The sequence below is a fragment of the Balaenoptera physalus genome, assembly GCF_965194825.1.
Source record: "Balaenoptera physalus genome assembly, chromosome: 6".
Classification (NCBI taxonomy): Eukaryota; Metazoa; Chordata; class Mammalia; order Artiodactyla; family Balaenopteridae; genus Balaenoptera; species Balaenoptera physalus.
The window spans coordinates 18,750,519-18,774,846 of NC_138885.1; the positions used below are offsets into that span (position 1 = coordinate 18,750,519).

A 24,328-nucleotide genomic window follows, 5' to 3' on the forward strand; every position below is an offset into this window, starting at 1 on the left:
TCAGAGACCTCTGGGACAGCATTAAGCGCACCAACATTCAAATTATAGGGGTCCCAGAAGAAGAAGAAAAAAAGAAAGGGTCTGAGAAAATATTTGAAGGGATTATAGTTGAAAACTTCCCCAAGATGGGAAAGGAAATAGTCAATCAAGTCCAGGAAGCGCAGAGAGTCCCATATAGGATAAATCCAAGGAGAAACACTACAAGACACATATAAATCAAACTAACAAAAAGTAAACCCAAAGAAAAAATATTAAAAGTGGCAAGGGAAAAGCAACAAATACCATACAAGGGAGTCCCCATAAGGTTAACAGCTGATCTTTCAGCAGAAATTCTACAGGCCAGAAGGGAGTGCAAGATATATTTAAAGTAATGAAAGGGAAAATCCTACAACCAAGATTACTCTGCCCAGCAAGGATCTCATTTAGATTCAATGGAGAAATTAAAACCTTTACAGACAAGCAAAAGTTAAGAGAATTCAGCACCACCAAACCAGCTTTACAACAAATGCTAAAGGAACCTCTCTAGGCAGGAAACACAAGAGAAGGAAAGGACTTACAAAAACAAATGCAAAACAATTAAGAAAATGGTAATAGGAACATACATATCAATAATTACCTTAAATGTAAATGGATGAAGTGCCCCAAGCAAAATACACAGACTGGCTGAACGGATACAAAACCAAGACCCATATATATATATATGCTGTCTACAAGAGACCCACTTCAGACCTAGGGACACATACAGACTGAAAGTGAGGGGATGGAGAAAGATATTCCATGCAAATGGAAATCAAAAGAAAGCTGGAGTAGCAATACTCAGACAAAATAGACTTTAAAATAAAGACTATTACAAGAGACAAGGATATATAATGATCAAGGGATCAATCCAAGAAGAAGATATAACAATAGTAAATATCTATGCACCCAACAGAGGAGCACCTCAATACATAAGGGAAATGCTAACAGCCATAAAAGGGGAAATCAACAGTAACACAATCATAGTAGGGGACTTTAACACTGCACTTTCACCAATGGACAGATCATCCAAAATGAAAATAAATAAGGAAACACAAGCTTTAAATGATACATTAAACAAGATGGGCTTAATTGATATTTATAGGACATTCCATCCAAAAACAACAGAATACACTTTCTTCTCAAGTGCTCATGGAACATTCTCCAGGATAAATTATATATTGGGTCACAAATCAAGCCTCGGTAAATTTAAGAAAATTGAAGTCGTACCAAGTAACTTTTCCAACTACAACACTATGAGACTAGATACAAATTACAGGAAAAAATCTGTAAAAAAATACAAACACGTGGAAAATAAATAATACGCTACTAAATAACCAAGAGATCACTGAAGAAATCAAAGAGGAAATCAAAAAATACCTAGAAACAAATGACAATGAAAACACGACAACCCAAAACCTATGGGATGCAGCAAAAGCAGTTCTAAGTCAGAAGATTATAGCAATACAATCCTACCTCAAGAAATAAGAAACATCTCAAATAAACAACCTAAACTTACACCTAATGCAATTAGAGAAAGAAGGACAAAAAGAAAAAAGCCCAAAGTTAGCAGAAGGAAAGAAATCATAAAGATGAGATGAGAAATTAATGAAAAAGAAATGAAGGAAAAAAATAGCTAAGATCAATAAAACTAAAAGCTGGTTCTTTGAGAAGATAAACAAAATTGACAAACCATTAGCCAGACTCATCAGGAAAAAAAGGGAGAAGACTCAAATCAACACAATTAGAAATGAAAAAGGAGAAGTAACAACTTACACCACAGAAATAGAAAGGATCACGAGAGACTACTACAAGCAACTATATGCCAATAAAACAGAAAACCTGGAAGAACTGGACCAATTCTTAGAAAAGTACAACCTTCCAAGACTGAACCAGGAAGAAATAGAAAACAAGAAGAGACGAATCATAAGCACTGAAATTGAAACTGTGATTAAAATTCTTCCAACAAACAAAATCCCAGGGCCTGATGGCTTCACAGGCGAACTCTGTCAAATATTTAGAGAAGAGCTAACACCGATCCTTCTGAAACTCTTCCAAAATATAGCAGAGGGAGGAACACTCCCAAAAGCATTCTACGAAGCCACCATCATCCTGACATGAAAACCAGACAAAGATGTCACCAAAAAAAGAAAACTACAGGCCAATATCACTGATGAACATAGATGCAAAAATCATCAACAAAATACTAGCAAAAGAATCCAACAGCACATTAAAAGGATCATACACCATGATCAAGTGGGGTTTATCCCAAGAATGCAAGGATTCTTCAATATATGCAAATCAGTCAATGTGATACACCACATTAACAAACTGAAGGATAAAAACCATATGATAATCTCAATAGATGCAGAAAAAACTTCTACCAAACTTTAACACCCATTTATGATAAAAACTCTCCAGAAAGTAGGCATAGAGGGAACTTACTAAACATAATAAAAGCATATATGACAAACCCACAGCCAACATCATTCTCATTGGTGAAAAACTGAAAGCATTTCCTCTAAGATCAGGAACAAGACAAGGGTGCCCAGTCTCACCACTATTATTCAACATAGTTTTGGAAGTTTTAGCCACAGCAGTCAGAGAAGAAAAAGAAATTAAAGGAATCCAAATTGGAAAAGAAGAAGTAAAACTGTCACTGTTTGCAGATGACATAATACTACACATAGAAAATCCTAAAGATGTCACCAGAAAACTACTAGACCTAATCAATGAATTTGGTAAAGTAGCAAGACACAAAATTACTGCATAGAAATCTCTTGCATTCCTATACACTAACAATGAAAAATCAGAAAGAGAAATCAACGAAACACTCCCATTCACCACTGCAACAAAATGAGTAAAATACCTAGGAATAAACTTACCTAAGGAGGCAAAAGACCTGTATGCAGAAAACTATAAGATAGTGATGAAAGAAATAAAAAACGATATAAAGAGATGGAAAGATACACCATGTTCTTGGATTGGAAGAATCAACATTGTGAAAATGAATACTACCCAAAGCAATCTACAGATTCAATGCAATCCATATCAAATTAGCAATGGCATTTTTCACAGAACTAAAACAAAAAATTTCCCAATTTGTATGGAAACACAGAAGACCCCGAATAGCCAAAGCAATCTTGAGAAAGAAAAACAGAGCTGGAGGAATCAGGCTCCCTGACTTCAGACTATACTACAAAGCAACAGTAATCAAGAAAGTATGGTACTGGCACAAAAACAGAAACACAGATTAATGGAACATGATAGAAAGCCCAGAGATAAACCCATGCACATATGGTCACCTTATCTTTGACAAAGGAGGCAAGAATATACAATGCAGAAAAGACAGCCTCTTCAATAAGTGGTGCTCGGAAACCTGGACAGCTACATGTAAAAGAATGAAATTAGAACACTTCCTAACACCATACACAAAAATAAACTCAAAGTGAATTAAAGACCTCAATGTAAGGCCAGACACTATCAAACTCTTAGAGGAAAACATAGGCAGAACACTCTGTGACATAAATCACAGCAAGATCCTTTTTGACCCACCTCCTAGAGAAATGGAAATAAAAACAAAAATAAACAAATGGGACCTAATGAAACTTCAAAGCTTTTGCACAGCAAAGGAAACCATAAACAAGATGAAAAGACAACCCTTAGAATGGGAGAATATATTTACAAATGAAGCAACTGACAAAGGATTAATCTCCAAAATATACAAGCAGCTCATGCAGCTCAATATCAAAAAACAAACAACCCAATCCAAAAATGGGCAGAAGACCTAAACAGACATTTCTCCAAAGAAGATATACAGATTGCCAGCAAACACATGAAAGAATGCTCAACATCACTAATCATTAGAGAAATGCAAATCAAAACTACAATGAGGTATCCCCTCACACTGGTCAGAATGGCCATCATCAAAAAATCTACAAACAATAAATGCTGGAGAGGGTGTGGAGAAAAGGGAACCCTCCTGCACTGTTGGTGGGAATGTAAATTGATACAGCTACTATGGAGAACACTATGGAGGTTCCTTAAAAAACTAAAAATAGAACAATCCCACTACTGGGCATATACCTTGAGAAAACCATAATTCAAAAAGATGCATATACCACAATGTTCATTGAAGCACTATTTACGATTTCTAGGACATGGAAACAACCTAAATGTCCATTGACAGATGAATCGATAAAGAAGATGGTGCACATACATACAATGGAATATTACTCAGCCATAAAAGGAACGAAATTGAATTATTTGTAATGAGGTGGATGGACCTAGAGTCTGTCATACAGAGTGAAGTAAGTCAGAAAGAGAAAAACAAATACCGTATGCTAACACACATATATGGAATCTAAAAAACGGTACTGATGAACCTAGTGGCAGGGCAGGAATAAAAACGCAGACGTAAAGAACGGACTTGAGGACACAGTGGAGGAAGTTATGGTAAGCTGGGACGAAGTGAGAGAGTGGCATAGACATATATACACTACCAAATGTAAAACCGATAGGTAGTGGAAAGAAGCCACATAGCACAGGGAGATCAGCTAGGTGCTTTGTGACCACCTAGAGGGGTGAGATAGGGAGGGTGGGAGGGAGGCTCAAGAGGGAGGGGATATTGGGATATACGTATACTTATAGCTGATTCACTTTGTTGTACAACAGAAACTAACACAACATTGTAAAGCAATTATACTCCAATAAAGATATTAAAAAAATAAAATGTATTTTATTCATGTACAGTTGATTTACAGTGTTGTGTTAATTTCTGTACAGCAAAGTGATTCAGTTACACATATATATACACACACATTCTTTTTCATATTCTTTTCCATTATGGTTTTTCACAGGATACTGAATACAGTTCTCTGTGCTATACAGTAGGACCTTGTTGTTTATCCATTCTATATATAATAGTTTGCAACTGCTAATCTCAAACTCCCAATCCATTCCTCCCTAGGCTGGTTTTGAATAACATAGTGATATTTATCAAGAACATAATATTAAAAGTAAGTTTGTGTCGCTTCTTTTCTGCACCTTCTTGGGACCTGTTTGTGGAGCAGGAATTAAGGAAATCTGTTTTCCATCACCCTGACAACCATCCCTCTCTGCTCCTACCACACCAGGGGCCAAGGGATTAAGGTACACAAATATGGTTGTTTCAAAAATACACTGATGGAAAATAGTTTTGTTTTTCTAAAATCTTGCTGTATGATATCAAAATGCACCCAAATAATTTTGAAGCATTATGGTTAATTCACCTGCAATCTTGCAAAAGAGCATTTTGTTAAAGTGTATAAATCTATGTGGGGGGTCTGTGACCAGCTGTGATTACAATCCGTCAAAAGCAGCCCTCTATCTTTTCGCAGTAATTGCTAACTTATGCAAAGGATTCTATACAGAGAACACAAATAGTAAATTTTAAAAAATGAAATAAAGTAAAATGAAATTCATATGAAAATCAGATGATGTATGAGTGTGTGACATACCCCCCATACATGTGGGGTATGTCTATATGTGATACGATTTCTTTTTATTATCTGTTTAAGTAGACAACAGTGAGATTTGGGAGCAAAGAAGAGAGTTCATTTACTATTGAGCAAAGAATTTTACAGAACAAGCTATGACACTGACTAGAGGACATTAATTTAGAAAATAAAATATGTTTGTAAATTAAAATTGCGGGGCTTCATGGCATTTAGAGATATCATCTATTGCATCCAAATGATGCTGCAGGCAAGAGCTGTTGCCTCAAGTGTAAAGATCTTCGTGAAAGGAAAAAAAAATAGTGCTTCTCATTTACTCAGTGAGGGTTTAAGAAACATTTGCTGCCAAAGGTATTTTTTAAATACTTTTAGCTTGATTAAATAAAATGTCCTTCACAAAGTTGTCTCAGTGACAATTAGAGGAACTAAAAGCAATGTGCACCACAATCATCAACAAAACTAACAATTTAAGTATACGGTTCTAGGGAAATAAATTGTAATATCAACTCCTTCCTACTATTAAATCCAGTTAATTCAACCTCAAGACAAAGCCATCAGTTCTCAAAACTCTCAGATAACCACCTCGGTTTCCCTTGAGAAGGCTTTCCCACTTTTCATGGTGATTATATTAAAAACGCTAAAACTATGAGAACCTTTGGGGAAACAGGGGTGATTATTGGCCTTTTGCTGAAAAGGAACCATCAGCGGTTCCTTAAATTGACCTCTCTTCTGCCCCATATGTGACATAACGCACTTAAGTCACTCCTGTGTAGAGCAGCTGAAGTTTTTCATTCATAGTTCTTATATTAATCATTGCATTCAGATAAATGGGGGAAAAATCATGTAAGGAAAGGCAGGAGCCTTGGAGTAGGAGGACAGAAAAGACCATATGCCAGGCACTGCCGTACAAATATTAACTCACTTAACCCTCGATACTTCCCTGTAAGGAAAGTTACTATTATCATCCCCAGTTTTGCAGTTGAGGAAACAGACACACAGAGAGCCTAATTAATTTGCCTAAGGTGTCAAAACTAGAAAATAATAGAACTGAGATTCAAACCCAACTCCAAAGTCCATAATCTTATTTATTTTGCTTCACTATTGCTGAGGAAATTAAGTAAAAATGGCATGCACCTACAGACAAGGTGGTAGGTTAGGGTTAGGGTCAGGATTGCAGAAACCTACTGTAGAAAACAAGATCTCTCGAGGTCTTATTTCTTCACATTACTGCAGGAAGTTTCAGGATTCTGTAGACACTATGGAAGAACTACATTTTTAGATACTGGTTGAAGGTCCCTTGTGCCTAGTTTAAGAAAAGGCAGGCTTACCATAGTCCTTGCTTGAAAATGATTACGTCCCAGTTCTATATGCAAACAGAACATTTACTGAAAGTAGGTAAGCCAACTCATGGAAAAAGGCATCTTTGCTAGATCTTTCAGCATGTGACCTAATAACTGAAATGCTCTTGGAGGGCTGCTATAAATATTCAGGAATTAACACTCTAAGTGATGTCAAATGCCACTAAGCAACAGACCAGAGTTTTCAAACTGTTTTGGAGGACTACAGTGGTTGAAAACCCTCCTTAAAGCACCCCTTAGCTCAACTTCACCTCTATTTTTATATGTCTTACACGGTGCACTTCTGCACAAGCTTTTTTGTTTTTTGAAGAAATAGCTCTACTGCTTAAAATTACTTTTCTTACAATCGCCCTTACATAGAATTCAATATTTTGTTTATTCATTCACTTATTTGATCATTAGGCATTGGGAAACAAAGCGAAATATCACATAGCCCTTCCCTCAAGGAACTTGCAATTTCAGGGAAACTGATCCAGTTTGAGGGTCAAACTGAAAGTAAAATGAATTATTGATCTATGCACTTTTTTAAGGCAGTACAATCATAGTCACTAGGTCAAGACTCTTTCAGGGTCACAAATTTTAACTCTGTGCTCATCATTGACAAAGGCATCCCAATGGGAGCTACTAGATCCTATTAGTCTGGGAGATCTAAGAAAGGAAGATTTATATTCACTCAAAAGCGGGGCCAATACAGGAAGCAAAACACGGTTATTTTTCTGTAAACGTGTAAAAATGGTTCCATTTCTTACCTCTAGAGCCTTCAATCTTTCTAACAGCAATTTGGTCTTTTCTTTCCCCTCATCTGCACTGCTGCCTTCACTCCTTGAATCCTCATCTACCACCATGTGACGGTCTTCCAAAGCTTCCTTGTGTTTTCTCTCTTCCTCTGACAGTTTTTCCTGAAGCAAGAAAGAATTGTTGCTTTCAATAACCTCCACTGAAAAATAAGCAAGAGTTTAAGGTTGAGAAGTTTGGAACCTCCCTACTCTTTTTGCATTCTTTCCGGGGCTGAGGTAGAGAAGGTTTTGCTAAACAAATTCTGAGTGGGGCTTATATTAGTAAACACAGTAGATAATTTTAATGAATCTTGGTGGGACAAGTCACTGAGTCACCACCACTGAATGCACATGTCCTCTGCTCTGTTGGAGAAGTGACCGAGCCCATAAAAACGGTAGGTGGAGTCATGCGGTTAATCCATTTTTATATGCAGCATGAAATTCAGCTGTGCTCTAAACTGGGGAAAAATAAGTCAACCTTGATACCTTGACTTGTGAACAGCTTAGCTCCTCAAAATAAGATCATCAAAGTCACTGGACATGCAACCATTCAATTAATTTAAGGGAAAAGAAAATATCACAAAATATTGAAATGATAATGATTTCAGAATTCTAAGCTGAAACCATTTAGTTCCTTTGGCTCACTAATGACATGGCTCTTAAGGGCCCTATAGTCCCCTTTCTAACACTCCCGGATTTGTACTAGAGCCTTGAGGCAGACATAAAATGTTATCTTGTCTTCCCTCCCTGTTTGCTGGAGGCTCCTCACTCAACCTTGTCTCTGGCAGCTCTTTGGAAGTCGAGAAGTATTAATTTGAGCCTCATGATTGGCTCTTGTTTTCAAGGGAAAAAGAAATGTCAAGAGCCTATCATATAAAAATAAAATTTCATCCATTTTTGTACATACATCAAGATACCGTGCTACAGAATCAGGTGACATCATTCCGTCACACTTTTTAATTCTAACCACAATGCTGCAGAAATCCTTGTATTAATAACAGTTGGTTGGCAACCATGTGGGCTAAACTGGATTATCAATGGTGAGAGGCTTCTTTATATTTAGCCTTAAACTAAGATCATCTGCAAATACAGAAGCACAAAAAATATGATTCTTAACCTTTAAGCACTTAAAAAATCTACTGAGAAAAGAATAGCATAAGTGGGAAAAAAAAAACAGGTTTTCAAACTGTGTTCACGAAAGTACTTTGGAAGTCCTGAAATTATTTAACTTATTTTTTGAAAATAAGATATGAAGTAAGTAAAAACGTCAATGTATATGTACACATATATAAGTATACATGTGTATGTATAGGTATATGAAACACTGGAGACTACATAGAAACTTGATCCATGTTAATCTATACAGATAAACAGGTGTTAATCTGTTTCCTACAGATTTCAACATATAATTTCCATTTCTTTATATGAATGTGCAACTGACTAGGCAGGTGATAGCTCTTTATGAAATCAGGCCTGGGCAAGGCCACATACAACGTACAGGTGTGTTCACTTCTGCAGCAGGTGTAAGTTCAGCTCAGATTCATGCTCAGCAAGTTTAATGTGCAGATCCTCAGGCCGGGACAAAAATCCAGGTTATGACTGTATTTTTACAGCTTTGATTCTTTAAGGTTTGTTGAATCAGCAGACTTTCATTTCCATGATAAGAAACTTGAAATCTGCAGAGTTACCAACACAATTTTGAAATAAAGAGGTCCTCCTACTTCTCTTTCAAGATTTGGGATCACTGTAATTAAACACTAACTTGGGACTGTAAAGCAAGCTTTTAAAAAAAAATCATCTAGGGAGGGACCTTCAAGACGGCGGAGGAGTAAGACATGGAGATCACCTTCCTCCCCACAAATACATCAAAAATACATCTACATGTGGACTGACTCCTACAGAACACCTACGGAACGCTGGCAGAAGACCTCAGACTTCCCAAAAGGCAAGAAACTCCCCACTTGTACCTGGGTAGGGCAAAAGAAAAAAGGAAAAACAGAGACAAAAGAAAAGGGACAGGACCTGCACCAGTGGGAGGGAGCTGCGAAGGAGGAAAGGTGTCCACACACTAGGAGTCCCTTCGCGGGCGGAGACTGCGGGTGGCAGAGGGGGGAAGCTTCAGAGCCACGGAGGAGAGCGCAGCCAGGGGTGCGGAGGGCAAAGCGGAGAGATTCCCACACAGAGGATTGGTGCCCACCAGCACTCACCAGCCCGAGAGGCTTGTCTGCTCACCCACCGGGGCGGGCGGGGGCTGGGAGCTGAGGCTCGGGCTTCGGAGGTCGGATCCCAGGGAGAGGACTGGGGTTGGCTGCGTGTACACAGTCTGAAGGGGGCTAGTGCACCACGGCTAGCCAGGAGGGAGTCTGGGGACAAGTCTGGAACTGCCTAAGAGGCAAGAGACCATTGTTTCGGGGTGCACGAGGAAAAGGGATTCAGAGCACCACCTAAATGAGCTCCAGAGACAGGCTCGAGCCACAGCGATCAGCGCGGACCCCAGAGACGGGCATGAGATGCCAAGGCTGTTGCTGCAGCCACCAAGAAGCCTGTGTGCGAGCACAGGTCACTCTCCACACCTCCCCTCCCGGGAACCTGTGCAGCCCGCCACTGCCAGGGTCCCGTGATCCAGGGACAACTTCCCCGGGAGAACACATGGCGCGCCTCAGGCTGGTGCAATGTCACGCTGGCCTCTGCTGCTGCAGGCTCGCCCCGCATTCTGTACCCATCCCTCCTCTCGGCCTGAGTGAGCCAGAGCCCCTGAATCAGCTGCTCCTTTAACCCCCTCCTGTCTGGGCGAAGAACAGATGCCCTCAGGAGACCTACACGCAGAGCCAGGGCCAAATCCAAAGCTGAACCCCAGGAGCTGTGCGAACAAAGAAGAGAAAGGGAAATCTCTCCCAGCAGCCTCAGGAGCAGCGGATTAAATCTCCACAGTCAACTTGATGTGTCTGCTTCTGTGAAATACCTGAATAGACAATGAATCATCCCAAAATTGAGGCGGTGGACTTTAGGAGCAACTGAAGACTTGGGGTTTGCTTTCTGCATCTAATTTGTTTCTGGTTTTATGTTTTTCTTAGTTTAGTATTTAAAGCTTATTATCATTGGTAGATTTGTTTATTGATTTGCTTGCTCTGTTCCTTTTTTTTAATATATATATTTTTCCTTTTTCTCTTTTTCTGAGTGTGTATGTGTATGCTTCTTTCCGTGATTTCGTCTGTATAGCTTTGCTTTTACAATTTGTCCTACGGTTCTGTCTGTCCGGTTTTTTTTGTTTGTTTTTTTTGTTTTTTGTATAGTTTTTAGTGCTTGTTATTATTGCTGAATTTGGTTTTAGGTCTGGCTGTTCTCTTCTTTATTTTTCTTATTAACTTTTTTATTTATTTATTTTTTTAACTTTTAAAATTTTTAATAATATATTTTTAAATTTTCTATTTTAATAACTATTTTCTGTTCCTTCTTCCTCCCTCCCACCCTCCCTCCCTCCCTCTCTCTCCCTCTCTCTCTCTCTCTTTCTCTCTTTCTTTGTGTCTTTCTTTCTCCCTTTTCTGCTGAGCCATGTGGCTGACAGGGTCGTGGTGTTCCGGCCGGGTCTCAGGCCTGAGCCACTGAGGTGGGGGAACCGAGTTCAGGACACTGGTCCACCAGAGATCTCCCGGCTCCAAGTAATATCAAATGCTGAAAGCTCTCCCAGAGATATCCATCTCAACGCTAAGACCCAGCTCCACTCAATGACCAGCAAGCTACAGTGCAGGACACCCCATGCCAAACAACCAGCAAGACAGGAACACAACCCTACCCATTAGCAGAGAGGCTGCCTAAAATCATAATAAGGTCACAGACGCCCCAAAACACACAACTGGACGCAGTCCTGCCCACGAGAAAGACAAGATCCAGCCTCATCCACCAGAACACAGGCATCAGTCACCTCCACCAGGAAGCTTACACAACCCACTGAACCAACCTTAGCCACTGGGGGCAGACACCAAAAACAATGGGAACAATGAACCTGCAGCCTGCGAAAAGGAGACCCCAAACACATTAAGTTAAGCAAAATGAGAAGACGGAGAAATACACAGCAGATGAAGGAGCAAGTTAAAAACACACCAGACCAAACAAATGAAGAGGAAATAGGCAGTCTACCTCAAAAAGAACTCAGAGTAATGATAGTAAAGATGATTCAAAATCTTGGAAATAGAATGGAGAAAATACAAGAAGCATTTAACAAGGACCTAGAAGAACTAAAAAGCAAACAATGATAAACAACACAATAAATGAAATTAAAAATTCTCTAGAAGGAATCAATAGCAGAATGACTGAGACAGAAGAACGGATAAGTGACCTGGAAGATAAAATAGTGGAAATAACTACTGCAGAGCAGAATAAAGAAAAAAGACTGAAAAGAAATGAAGACAGTCTAAGAGACCTCTGGGACAACATTCAACGCACCAACATTCACATTATAGGGGTCCCAGAAGGAGACGAGAGAGAGAAAGGAGCTGAGAAAATATTTGAAGAGATTATAGTTGAAAACTTCCCTAATATGAGAAAGGAAACAGTCAGCCAAGTCCAGGAAGTGCAGAGAGTCCCATACAGGATAAATCCAAGGAGAAACACGCCAAGACACATATTAATCAAACTATCAAAGATTAAATACAAAGAAAAAATATTAAAAGCAGCAAGGGAAAAGCAACAAATAATATACCAGGGAATCTCCATAAGGTTAACAGCTGATCTTTCAGCAGAAACTCTGCAAGCCAGAAGGAAGTAGCAGGACATATTTAAGTGATGAAAGGGAAAAACCTACAACCAAGATTACTCTACCCAGCAAGGATCTCATTCAGATTCGATGGAGAAATTAAAACCTTTACAGACAAGCAAAAGTTAAGAGAATTCAGCACCACCAAACCAGCTTTACAACAAATGCTGAAGGAACTACTCTAGGCAGGAAACACAAGAGAAGGAAAAGACCTACAATAATAAACCCAAAACAATTAAGAAAATGGTAATAGGAACATACATATCGATAACTACCTTAAATGTAAATGGATTAGATGCTCCAACCAAAGACACAGACTGGTTGAATGGATACAAAAACAAGACCTGTATGTATGCTGTCTATAAGAGACCCACTTCAGACCAGGGACACATACAGATTGAAAGTAAGGGGATGGAAAAAGATATTCCATGCAAATGGAAATCAAAAGAAAGCTGGAGTAGCAATTCTCATATCAGACAAAATAGACTTTAAAAGAAAGACAATTACAAGAGACAAAGAAGGACACTACATAATGATCAAGGAATCAATCCAAGAAGAAGATATAACAATTTTAAGTATTTTTGCACCCAAAATAGGAACACCTCAATACATAAGGGAAATGCTAACAGCCATAAAAGGGGAAACTGACAGTAACACAATCATAGTAGGGGACTTTAACACCACACTTTCACCAATGGACAGATAATACAAAATGAAAATAAATAAGGAAACACAAGCTTTAAATGATACATTAAACAAGATGGACTTAATTGATATTTATAGGACATTCCATCCAAAAACAACAGAATACACTTTCTTCTCAAGTGCTCATGGAACATTCTCCAGGATAAATTATATATTGGGTCACAAATCAAGCCTCGGTAAATTTAAGAAAATTGAAGTCATACCAAGTAACTTTTCCAACCACAACACTATGAGACTAGATACAAATTACAGGAAAAAATCTGTAAAAAAATACAAACACATGGAAAATAAACAATACGCTACTAAATAACCAAGAGATCACTGAAGAAATCAAAGACGAAATCAAAAAATACCTAGAAACAAATGACAATGAAAACACGACAACCCAAAACCTATGGGATGCAGCAAAAGCAGTTCTAAGTCAGAAGTTTATAGCAATAAAATTCTACCTCAAGAAACAAGAAACACCTCAAATAAACAACCTAAACTTACACCTAATGCAATTAGAGAAAGAAGAACAAAACCCCCCCAGATTTAGCAGAAGGAAAGAAATCACAAAGATGAGACTGGAAATAAATGAAAAAGAAAGAAGGAAAGGATAGGAAAGATCAATAAAACTAAAAGCTGGTTCTTTGAGAAGATAAACAAAATTGATAAACCATTAGCTAGACTCATCAAGCAAACAGGGAGAAGACTCAAATCAATAGAATTAGAAATGAAAAAGGAGGAGTAACAACTGACACTGCAGAAATACAAAGGATCATGAGAGACTATTACAAGCAATTATATGCCAATAAAATGGACAACCTGGAAGAAATGGACAAATTCTTAGAAAAGCACAACCTTCCGAGACTGAACCAGGAAAAATAGAAAATATAAACAGACCAATCACAAGCACTGAAATTGAAACTGTGTTTAAAAATCTTCCAACCAACAAAAGCCCAGAACCAGATGGCTTTACAGGCGAATTCTATCAAACATTTAGAGAAGAGCTAACACCTATCCTTCTCAAACTCTTCCAGAATATAGCAGAGGGAGGAACACTCCCAAACTCATTCTACGAGGCCACCATCACCCTGATACCAAAACCAGACAAAGATGTCACAAAGAAAGAAAACAACAGGCCAATATCACTGATGAACATAGATGCAAAACTACTCAACAAAATACTAGCAAACAGAATCCAACAGCACATTAAAAGGATCATACACCATGATCAAGTGGGGTTTATCCCAGGAATGCAAGGATTCTTCAATATATGCAAATCAATCAACGTGATAAACCATATTAACAAACTGAAGGATAAAAACCATATGATAATCTCAATAGATGCAGAAAAAGCTTTCAACAAAATTCAACACCCATTTATGATAAAAACCCTCCAGAAAGTAGGCATAGAGGGAACTTACCTCAACATAATAAAGGCCATATATGACAAACCCACAGCCAACATCGTTCTCAATGGTGAAAAATTGAAACCATTTCCACAAAGATCAGGAACAAGACAAGATTGCCCACTCTCATCACTATTATTCAACATAGTTTTGGAAGATTTAGCCACAGCAATTAGAGAAAGAAAAGAAATAAAATGAATCCAAATCAGAAAAGAAGAAGTAAAACCGTCAGTGTTTACAGATGACATGACACTATACACAGAGAATCCTAAAGATGCTACCAGAAAACTACTAGAGCTAATCAATGAATTTGGTAAAGTAGCAGGGTACAAAATTAATGCACAGAAATCTCTTGCATTCCTATACACTAATGATGAAAAATCTGAAAGAGAAATTAAGGAAACACTCCCATTTACCATTGCAACAAAAAGAATAAAATACCTAGTAATAAACCTACCTAAGGAGACAAAAGACCTGTATGCGGAAAACTATAAGACACCGATGAAAGACATTAAAGATGATACAAACAGATGGAAAGATATACCATGTATTTGGATTGGAAGAATCAACATTGTGAAAATGATTATACTTCCCAAAGCCATCTACAGATTCAATGCAATCCCTATCAAACTACCAATGGCATTTTTCAAGGAGAAAGAACAAAAAATTTCCAAAAAATCTGTATGAAACACAGAAGACCCCGAATAGCCAAAGCAATCTTGAGAAAGAAAAACGGAGCTGGAGGTATCAGTCTCCCGGACGTCAGACTATGTTACAAAGCTATAGTAATGAAGACAGTATGGTGCTGGCACAAAAACAGAAACATAGATCAATGGAACAGGATAGAAAGCCCAGAGATAATCCCTCACACATATGGTCACCTTATCTTTGATAAAAGAGGCAAGAATATACAATGGAGAAAAGACAGCCTCTTCAATACGTGGTGCTCGGAAACCTGGACAGCTACATGTAAAAGAATGAAATTAGAACACTCCCTAACACCATACACAAAAATAAACTCAAAGTGAATTAAAGACCTCAATGTAAGGCCAGACACTATAAAACTCTTAGAGGAAAACATAGGCAGAACACTCTATGACATACATCACAGCAAGATCCTTTTTGACCCACCTCCTAGAGAAATGCAAATAAAAACAAAAATAAACAAAGGGGACCTAATGAAACTTAAAAGTTTTTGCACAGCAAAGGAAACCATAAACAAGATGAAAAGATAACCCTCAGAATGGGAGAAAATATTTGCAAATGAAGCAACTGACATAGGATTCATCTCCAAAATATACAAGCAGCTCATGCAGCTCAATATCAAAAAAACAAACAACCCAATCCAAAATGGGCAGAAGACCTAAATAGACATTTCTCCGAAGAAGATATACAGATTGCCAGAAAACACATGAAAGAATGCTCAACATCACTAATCATTAGAGAAATGCAAATCAAAACTACAATGAGATATCATCTCACACCAGTCAGAATGGCCATCATCAAAAAATCTAGAAACAATAAATGCTGGAGAGGGTGTGGAGGAAAGGGAACCCTCTTGCACTGTTGGTGGGAATGTAAACTGATACAGCCACTATGGAGAACAGTATGGAGGTTCGTTAAAAAACTACAAATAGAACTACCATAGGACCCAGCAATCCCACTACTGGGCATGTACCCTGAGAAATCCATAATTCAAAAAGAGTCATGTACCACAATGTTCATTGCAGCACTATTTACAATAGCCAGGACATGGAAGCACCCTAAGTGTCCATCGACAGATGAATGGATAAAGAAGATGTGGCACATATATACAACGGAATATTACTCAGCCATAAAAAGGAATGAAATTGAGTTATTTGTAGTGAGGTGGATGGACCTAGAGACTGTCATACAGAGTGAAGTAAGTCAAAAAGAGTAAAACAAATACCCTATGCTAACACATATATATGGAATCTAAGAAAAAGAAAAAAAAAGTGGTTCTGAAGAACCTAGGGGCAGGACAGGAATAAAGACGCAGACGGAGAGAATGGACTTGAGGACATGGGGAGGGGGAAGGGTAAGCTGGGACGAAGTGAGAGAGTGGCATGGACATATATACACTACCAAATGTAAAATAGATAGCTAGTGGGAAGCAGCTGCATAGCACAGGGAGATCAGCTCGGTGCTTTGTGACCACCTAGAGGCGTGGGATAGGGAGGGTGGGAGGGAGATGCAAGAGGGAGGAGATATGGGGATATATGTGTATGTATAGCTGATTCACTTTGTTATAAAGCAGAAACTAACACACCATTGTAAAGCAATTATACTCCAATAAAGATGTTAAAAAAATATCATCTACCTCTATTTTTGTATATATATGTGTGTGTATATATATATATATATATATATACACACACACACACACATATATATAGATCCTAAAATAATTAGGAGCCTATAGTTAATTAAAACAAACAAACAAAGAAAGGCCACTGGTGTCATCAACTGAAAGCCAAAAGACTGGAATATAGCAACCAGATTCCAGAGCTACCATTTATCAGCTTGGCAAATAATCCTGGGCAAACTACTTAATTTCAATAACTCTTGGGTTCTTTGTCTCCTAAATCCCTAAATGAGGCTAACAGCCACATATATAATATACTCACATCTGCAGCCAATTCTCATTATTCATGGTAGTTGTGTTATAAAGTTGTCATGAGCACTGGATTAACAAATACTGAATCATTGCTCCTAGGGGAAGTATAGGGTTAGGTTTCTGGAGGCCTCTGGTTGCAACAGTTTCATCATTAATCAATACATAATCTTGTTTTATGAGCGTTTCTATTTAAAGACACCTTGTTTAATATATATTGTTGATTAATTAGCACTGAACTAACCGCCAACGGCACTATAATTCATGCTTGAACGAAGCTTATCTAACACCCATTTTCTCCACAAGGCACAGCACAGACTTCTTGCACTTAGGAACACTAGACAGCACTTCACACTATGCTTGGGGGCCACTTTCAACAGTAAGACCACTCACAAAAAGCATAAAACGTAAAAAAGTGTCACTAAATAGAGCACAAAAAGGACACATTTCCAGTAGAAGAGCTTAAAAAAGAAGGCGGGGCGTTTCTTTGGTTGACCTAAGCTGGGAACACAGGTGTCGGATGACTTAAAGTTTTCACTCCTCTGTGAATGTCCATGAATGACCGTGAAAGCACTGCAGGGCTTGATTTTGCGATTGCAAATAAATTTTAGGGAGTGACTTCACAAAGTGCAAAAATAATGAGGATCGGCAGTACATATGCACACGTGCACATTACAGTTTCTAGGCACAGTGCCTAAATATTACTATATGAAAGAACTGGACACAATTCAAGATAGTATAGATTATATATGAGTGCTTAGGTTACATAAAACGTAAGGGTCACTTTACGTAATTGAAGAAAGGGTGATCAGTGATGACTGGGAGGTGTGATTTCGTGGAAATGGAACATGACTTAGGCTTTGGTGGAGTGATTCCACGTGAATAGTTAGAGAGGCATAGGATGGGATTTTTGGTCAAAGAGAAAACTGTAACAAAGGCCCCAGTGAGGAATACATTTTGTCCTTATTGGTTCATGAGGAAACCAATTTGATTATATTGCAAAAAACACTGAGAGGTAGTTGAGTAATAGAATTGGAGAGTAAAAGAAAGGGTTCTTGGAAAGAAAAATTCAGATATCATTCATTAATTCATTTATTTATCCTACAAATGTTTATTGAATGCAAACTATTGGCCATTAGATGGTCTAGGTGCTGGAGGTATGGCAAACAAGACAAAGTTCCTATACTCTATGAATTTGTATTCTAATTGTGGGAAATATGACAAACTCCAAGTCAAATCAGTAATATAATTGTAACCAGTGGTATGTTTACGGACAGTATGAGACGTGACATTGGTGTAAGGCATGTCTGAGGAGGTGGCCATTTAAGCTGAGACCACATAATGGGAAGGAAGCAGCCATGCAATGGTCTGGGAGAAAAACATTCTAAACAGAAGAAATAATAAAGCAAGTACTGAGTGGCAGTGCTAAGCTTGCCTTGCTGACCAGCTGAGGGAGAGTCCGTGTGAAGGAGCATAGGGGCTCTAAGAGTAAGAATAGCAGGAAATGAGATCAGAGAGAGAGCTGGACCATAGGGGGGTCTTGCAAGGCATGGAAAGGGGTTTGGGTTCTATTTTAAGTAAATAGGAATTGGAGGCTAAGTAGGGGAGCGATAGGTTATGATTTACATTTTAGAAACAGCATCCTGACTGTTACAATGGAGAATGGGCTGAGGAGGGAAGGAGCCAGGAGACCAGCTGGGAGGGTTTTCTATCAGAAGGAATAAAAATTATGAATACTCTGAAAGTATGGAATAAGGACTTACCAAAAGCAGTTTTCATACTGGATGGTAGGTCAGATGCACTTTTGCTCCTTGCTGGCAAATTAATAGACCTTTTCAGTCCTCAGTTTCCCCCAGATGTAAAATGTAATGGTTGGACTAAATGTCCCTTGCAATATTAAGGTTCTAAGAATTCAATTACTCAAGACACAATTTTCAGGAAGGAAATGTTATCAATATGCTCAATGGTAACAGAAATGACAAGAGAACACAAAAAGGACCTGTACATTTTGTAAAAAGAAGGTTGTTAGTAGGGACTTGAGAGCTATTTGACTCAAGTGTGATGGTGATACCCAAATTGTCAGTGGTTATGCAAAAAGTGAAAAGAGAAAATAGAAGTAATTTTCTTAGATGCTTATTTGAAAGAGTGGCAGGGAAGGGAAAGAAATATAAAGAACTACAGCCAAAGGGCACTGAAGAGACAAGTGGAAGCCTTGTTTTTGAGATACAGAAAACTGAGTTGTCTGAAGAACTAAAGAGAACAGGTAGCACCAGAGATGGCAGCAAAGGTGGTATCAAGGTAGGAAGGGGTCTCCCAAGCAGGGAAGGCAGAGGATGAAGGGCTTCGATGGAAAAGTCAAGGCTTTTTGAATGTGGTTCCTTGCAAAATATCACTTCACAGCTTAATTTCCCAGTTAGTATTGCTAAATCATTAGTTAGTGTCTAGCTTGGGTTCTTAAAGAACGAAGAGTTGAGTGCACGTAGTTCATCTGAGAAATGCAGAAAACAGAGGTAAGGAATTGACTCAGAGAAGGGAGCCACTGAAGAGCACATGAGTAAGCAACTGAAGCGAAATCCACCGGAATCTCAGGGAAGTGGGGCAAAACACAGGGCTCAGAATCATCCCACCCCAGGGGCTAAGCGGTTGGGACATTTATGCACCAACCTGTAAGAATCAATAACTGGGGGCAGCTCCTGGGGTGTCAGTTTCCAGCCTGCCACAGGCAGTAAGGTTTTTAAAAAATACTTCTCACATAAAAGTGCCCTTCAACGCAGACACTGAGAGCTAGAAATCGCGGGAGCACTCTGGATGGCTCTGAGGTATGCGCAGGGTGCCACCAATGTCCTCTACAGGTGGAGAGGAGGCTCGTGACTGCTCTGATGGGACACTGCCCAGGAAAGAAAGCCACATCTGCACACTGCTCAGGCTAGTCACTGACCTAAAAGCACATTTCATCGTGTTCTAATTCTAAAATGCCCTAAAACAAATCCAGTAAGTACTGCAGAGTTATCCATCCTACCCTTTCCTTTACTCTTGTCTCTTTAATCACTTACCAATGAGAGTGTTAGAGCGTAATGTAATACTGAGAAAGAGGACAAATGGAAAGGACATATTTTAAGTAAGTAGATGAGCAAAAGACGAAAATAAGTGGAAAGAAAGAGGTAGAAGGGAAAGGGAGATCTGGAAGAGCTGGAAATATGGCTACACCCTACTGACGGATCGCTACTGTGGATTTCAGAAAGGACATCTGTTGAATTTATATTATACTCAAAAAGCACGCCCATATATTTAAAAATTAAGCATACGTAGTCTATCTACACATAAATAACCCATTTCAATCAGAAAGTTTAGTTCCTTTGCTAATGGATCATTGGTGATTTACCTAGTAAAAAGAGAACAAGACAGAGCTCAGAAACATACGGTTTTAAATAAAACATATTCTTCATATAAACCTCTAAGAGAGAAACAAGACAAATGAGCAAAGTCCACTCCCGAGGATGCCAAACCGTGACGAGAATAAGTTGATTCCAGAGATGACCTGTTTTCACGTTTCAGCTCTTTATGGACTTTAATCAACAGTGAGTTCTATAAAAGTGAGGCCACCACACAAACAGCTTTCACTCCCCACAACTTTCATATATGGTTGAGACCATAAGCTTGTTGCCCTCAACAAATACCAGCCGGTATGCAGGAAGCTACAGATTAGAAGTTCAGTTAGTATCCGAGGGTTTAAATCAAACTTTGCCTTGTCAGTACGTAAAGCAATCCTTGGAGCCGTAAGTTTCTCCAGGTGGCTACCAGGGCAATGACTCACCTTTGGGGGAGCCTTCATCTTTTGTTCTCAAGTACTCAGCGTCATCAGGCCTACGTAAAATAATACCGACCAACACAAAGCTCTGGGTTGCATCAGTTCAGCTCAGACAGGTGACAGTCCAGGGGGCTCAGTTACTCCCAAGGGCAGGCACGATAGCCCCTCACTGATGGACAGCTACTGTTCAGTCAAAAACATTATGCAGGAAAGTGATCATAAGACCCTTTCCCAAAATGTTTCTTACTCATCTTCTTCTGGTCATCAGCTTCCCCCAGCCCAGCACAGTGGGATTCAGGGAAGGTTTCAAGAAGTCACCTTACTTCATAACTAATTAATTAATCCACCCATCCAACAAATACGTACTGAGCAGCTCCTGCGTGCCAGGCACTGTGGAAGATGCCAGGGGTACAAAGGTGAATAAAAACACATGTGGAGCCTGTTCTTATGGAGCTTGCAGTCTTGTGGAAGGAGACAGTAAGTAATCAATATGTCACCAGCAAATGTAAAACAGTACTGTGATGTGTGTTGGGAAGAAGAGTTTCCAGGGGCTTCAAAAATCAATACTAGAGGGATGCCAGAGAAGTCAGGAAAGCAAATGCCCATGGTTAACACCATGAGGTTAACCAGGAAGTGACCATGAGGTGGAAGGATGGGAGGGCAATTTTTAAAAACTCTGAATAGCTGGGGAGGAAAGTGTATGCATAGCTGGAGAGGAAAGTGAGGCTGGATGGGCTAATGGGGCCAGGCCACAGGTCAAGGAATACCGCCTTAACTCTAATGGCCATTGACTATTTTCGTGTGTGTCTGTGTCTGTGTGTGTGTGTGTGTGTGTGTGTCTGTGTGTGTGTGTAGGTGGGAGGGGGTTGACATCGTAGGATCTGTATTCCGAAAGAGCTCTCTGGTACAGTGTGGAGGGTGGATTGGAGGGAGGTTAACATAGATGTGGGGAAAGTAAGATGCTACTGCAATAGTCTAAGCACGAGTTGACTGAACCATGACTAAAGTGACAATCTCACAAAACGAGACCTCATAGTTTGTAAATTATCTTGTGATTTTGATTCTTTAGTATGCAGTTACTCCAACAATGACAAATAACTAACATTTTCGTAGGTCACTATTGTTCAGGGAGTGGGCCAACAGCCGCTGGCAGCAGTTCATGGGGTAAGGGGAGGAAAGAAGTGTTGCTTGTTTAAAACGCAGATACCTTGGCCGACTCTGGCCTCAGTGAATCACAACAGGAGTGAGGTCAGGGATCTGTAATTTTAGAGAGCACCTCAGGTAATTCTAATCTAAGCCAAAGTTTAAGAGCCTCTAGACAAAGATGCTCCAATATAGAACATAAATCATTTTTATTTTAGATAAACTTTTGAGGTTGCCCATTTGATTTAATTCTTGTGATTAACATAGAATGTAGAATGAACATATAATTAATCATCTAAACTAATACCTTCTGGAGAGTAAAGGTGGTTGTAGCTATGAATAGTATACTGGGACAGAAGGTGTAAGCCAGGGAAACTGGGCATATTCACCCATAAATTGCTAAATCCTTCTTCAGTAATAGATGTCAGATGTTGACCTACCATAGAAACTACTCTGTATTAGTGTGATGAGCAACCCTTGGGAAATTTCTATTTGAGTTCGGAGACTCCAGCGCCCACCATGTTATATTGGGTCCTTTTCATAGAAGCAGATGCCATTAAGAGCGTGTAACTACTTTCAATGGCTTCCACAGTCACTGACAATAAGGTTCAAAGAGAGGTTCTATGTGTCCAGTATGGGAGGAAAACAACTCCCCTGCTTGGAAAGTCTTCTTAATTTAAAAATAATGCTTGCTTGCCCATTGTTTTTATAAACAATAGAGAGAAATCTGTCCACCAGGGTCCTAAATGAGGTAGAAAACTGACAACTGGCTGTGACAATGAGCTCATAGTTTCTATAATACAAAAAACTAATAAAAGAAGTTTATTGTCTTCCCCACCCTTCTTTCAGTCCCACCAGGTGTGTGTGCTTGCCTGGTGCATACGCTTGGCCTCAACACGGTGGCCCTGCCATCTTCAACCCCATCACTGGGGGAGTGACACTAGGTCTGAGCCCAGGGCTGGGAGGATAATTAAAGAACACAAATTTGGGCAACGGGAAAAGCGGTGTGTGTCACATGTGGACATACTTTGGCCTTTCATTTGACAGGATACAAGGAGGGTCAGCCTCACATGTTTCTTGAGGTCCATCAAGTTCCATCTCACTGTGACCTATTCTTATCCAGGGTGGGAACAGAGACCCATTTTAGTTTTAGAACAAGTAGAAATAAGAAATCTACATTCCAGCCCTAGCTCTGCCACTAACCAGCTGTGTGATTTTAGTCAAGTCACATAACTTCTCTGTCCCTCAATTTCCTCATCTTTGAATAGAACGCACAGAAATAGACTAACTCAAAGGTCCCTTCTAGCTTTAAATGTCTACAATTTTGATCATCTGTAAAAACTCAATTTAGAAGAATAAGTAATTAAACACTGCTGAAGTTTAGGAATGTTAATACAGAATGCCATTAAGGTTAGAGCTGCCTAGAAGATATCTTATGTAATAAAATCTTTGTGCTTCTTTTCCAGAGAGTCTGTCTGTCTGTCTTCCTTGGGGGAAAAAAAGAAACAAAAAAAACCTCTTTTGTGTGTGTGTGTGTGTGTGTGTGTACTTCTCTTGGGCCCTAGGATAGACATCACCTAATCTAACCTTTGCATTTAGCACATTTCATTCCCTGCCTGTACGAAAGGAAAGGCTGGTAAGCAACATTAGAATTGGAATTTAGTGAAAGATACTTGTAACACTCACAGGAAATCATGCCCAACATGAGTCTGTCTATGAAAAGAGCATTTGCTTATGGGAGGAATAATTTTAAGTATCTTCTGGTTGAAGGTTTTAAAAAAAAAAAATTCACTCATCTCTCTATTTTTATTATTTTGAATTCTGATGGCCAACACAAAGCCAACGTATAGAAACACTGCATGTCTGATAATAATATTTATACTGTGTTCTACCTCATTCATCCTTTTTCTGACGGAGACTGCCTTATCTTTTAACACTGAAAAGGAAGGAAGGAAGGAAGGAAGGAAGGGAGGGTGGGACCAGGGGGGGGGGAGGGGAAGGAAAGGGAAGGGAAGGCAAAGGAAGGGAAGGGACCCACCTCAAGTACACGTAGCTTTCTAACTTGAAGATGGCAAAATGAAACCATGGGAATAGGAAGAGACAACCAACTATCCGACTTTGGAAAGCTAGTCAGTCAAAGAAGTTAGAACAATTTGTTTTTCATTTTGGACATCCAGCCATGTGTTAAATCCACCTACTAACTCATATTAAAAATGTAAAAATCTATAATTTAGGACTGATCACAT

At 39.1% G+C, this 24,328-nt stretch overlaps 1 protein-coding gene across 18 annotated transcripts in view; it reads right to left on the reverse strand.

Moving 5' to 3' along the window:
- The window catches only part of NCKAP5 (NCK associated protein 5), a 1,104,646-nt gene that overhangs the window by 285,187 nt on the left and 795,131 nt on the right, over positions 1–24,328 (reverse strand). For all 18 annotated transcript variants that reach the window (XM_082465765.1, XM_082465761.1, XM_082465763.1 and 15 more), the window contains one exon: positions 7,618–7,767. In XM_082465765.1, the coding sequence (XP_082321891.1) occupies positions 7,618–7,767 (150 nt within the window). The remainder of the gene's footprint in view (positions 1–7,617; positions 7,768–24,328) is intronic.